The sequence below is a fragment of the Haliaeetus leucocephalus genome, unplaced genomic scaffold (assembly GCF_000737465.1).
Source record: "Haliaeetus leucocephalus isolate CR32 unplaced genomic scaffold, Haliaeetus_leucocephalus-4.0 Scaffold555, whole genome shotgun sequence".
In the NCBI taxonomy this organism is placed as follows: Eukaryota; Metazoa; Chordata; class Aves; order Accipitriformes; family Accipitridae; genus Haliaeetus; species Haliaeetus leucocephalus.
In genome coordinates, this window is record NW_010972991.1 from 5,574,437 (window position 1) to 5,576,676 (window position 2,240).

The 2,240-nt window shown below is 46.2% G+C and overlaps 1 protein-coding gene across 1 annotated transcript in view; it reads right to left on the reverse strand.

Moving 5' to 3' along the window:
- Positions 1-345: 345 nt before the first annotated feature.
- MYC (v-myc avian myelocytomatosis viral oncogene homolog) overlaps positions 346-2,240 on the reverse strand; it is a 20,299-nt gene continuing 18,404 nt past the window's right edge. The window contains exon 4 of the mRNA XM_010577120.1: positions 346-1,469. Within this exon, the coding sequence (XP_010575422.1) occupies positions 909-1,469 (561 nt within the window). The 3' untranslated portion in view covers positions 346-908. The remainder of the gene's footprint in view (positions 1,470-2,240) is intronic.

Consider the following 2,240-nt stretch of genomic DNA (forward strand, 5'->3'; position numbering starts at 1 on the left):
GTAAAAATACACCGCCTCAACTTTACTTTCAGCAGGCAGATGACCATGGCCAAGACAGACACTGCTACCACCACCTTCATGGAGGCACTGGTGACAACACAGGTTGAACCGACAAAGCACATTAGACCAACGATTTTATCTCCTTGAATCGACAGAAAGGGCGAGGAAGAAACTCGACTCCTTACTATGCTGCAAAACCATCATCGTTTCCTCTCACCTAACTAACTCCCCTTTGACTTTTGTCAGGTCACTGCCCTGATGCCAGGGGGAGGGATGTCGTGGACATAAAGCATCTAATGACAACAGTGGGAGACAAAGCAAAGTCTTTACACAGGATTTAGCTAATTATATTTTGGGCAAATATTTATTTATCTAAAAACAAAATAAAAATCATTTTTAAAAGAAAAAATGTATTTAAATAAAAAACAAAATTGTGAAATGTTATGGCACAGAAGTTCAAGACAAGTATAAATCCAGTTGCCACAACTGTTGCGTATTAATGTTGCACATTTTTCTATAAAGGCTTTATTAAAGGTATTTACATGGCAATAAGATGTGTAAATATATACAGCAATCTGGGGACAACTTTTCGTTGGGATTCTCATATGAAAAAATGCCTTAAATACAAAATTTTAAAAGAAAAAAGGTTGAAGAGTTCATCCCCAAGCATGAAGAATGTCCCATCATCCCTTATGCCCAAAGTATCAATTATGAGGCAGTTTTGAGGTTCTGGCCAAACCCTTGGGAGATTCAGCCAAGGTTGTGTAGTCTCAAGTTAAATCGCACAGCATGCAGTTGCAACAGTTCCACGTTGGATGGACTGGTGTAGTTCATGAGTGATATTAGAAACAATATTTTAGCATAGTTTCAGTCTCATTTGGGTTGTTCTAAGCGATGCCCAAGAGTTCCTACGCACAAGAGTTCCTTAGCTGCTCGAGTTTGTGTTTCAACTGTTCTCTCCTCCGCCTCAACTGCTCTTTCTCTGCGATCAGTCTGTGTTCGTCCGACTGGATGGAAAGAACGTACTCCGTTGCTTTTTTCAGGATGACGACCTTGGGCGCCTTTTCGTTGTTGGCCACCTCGGGTATCTGGTCACGCAAGGCAAAGAAACTCAGCTTCAGCTCGTTTCTCCTCTGGCGCTCCAAGACGTTGTGCGTTCGCCTCTTGTCGTTCTCTTCCGAATCTGACGTGCGGGGACTCGAGCATTTTCGGTTGTTGCTGATCTGTTTGAGAACTCTGCCACTGTCCAACTTTAGCCTTTTTGCAGCTGGATATTCAACCTTGGTGGAGGGAGGAGCGGCGTAATTGTGCTGATGGATGTTGACGTGACACCGTTTGAGAACCAGCGGGCTGTGGTGGGGCTTACTGTGCTCTTCTGATGTGTCTGTGCTGGACTCTGTGCTGGATTCGGATTCATTCGCTTCAGCTAATGTAACGACATCGATTTCCTCATCTTCCTCTTGTTCTTCCTCTGCAAGGGGAAAAACAACAACAACAAAAGGACTCATAAGCTGATCCGTGCAAATACTCTCAGGACCGCTGCGTTTATAAGGGAAGGTTATTCTGAGCTGCACAGCAAGGAACCCATTGACAAACCCTTCTTAAACCCATCTGAGGCTGCTGGACTCCGCTTTCCCCCAAGAGCCTTTCCTTGAAGGAAGCAACGCTTCGAGTGCAATAGGACACACGGAGCGTGCTCCAAAGCCCGGCTCCCCGATTTCAAAAGTTGCAAAGACGTTGCGTAATTCCGAGGAGCGCAGGAGAGATAGCAGGAAAGTTTAACCTCGGTTGTCAGCAGTACAGCGCAATAAAGCTCCCAGACTCGAGCTGCCCTTAATCGAGGATTTAGAAGGCTTTGGCCACGCCTCAAAAGAAAGCTTACTTAACACACATGTGTATTCAGAGACATTTTCTGAATCCCTCTTGATCTGCTAACTTGTGGAAAATCGAAGGGGGGGGGGAGGAAGGCTGTAGGGCTTGAGCAGAAACCCACTTTCAAACGAAATTTATGAGGGAGCGGAACACGCTGTCAAATACCTAAGGAAGCATTTCTAAAACTTTCCCAGCCCCATTCACTCTGCAGTCACTTTCACTAGCACCTCCCTGACTGACTGCACATTCCCCCCGCGGCTCCCGGGCGGGATTTACCTCTTTCCCGGCCCACGGGTGGCACCGGGTGCCAGCTTCCCCGGGACACCGCGCTGGAGACCAACTCTGACCCCGTTATGAAAGTTTCTCCC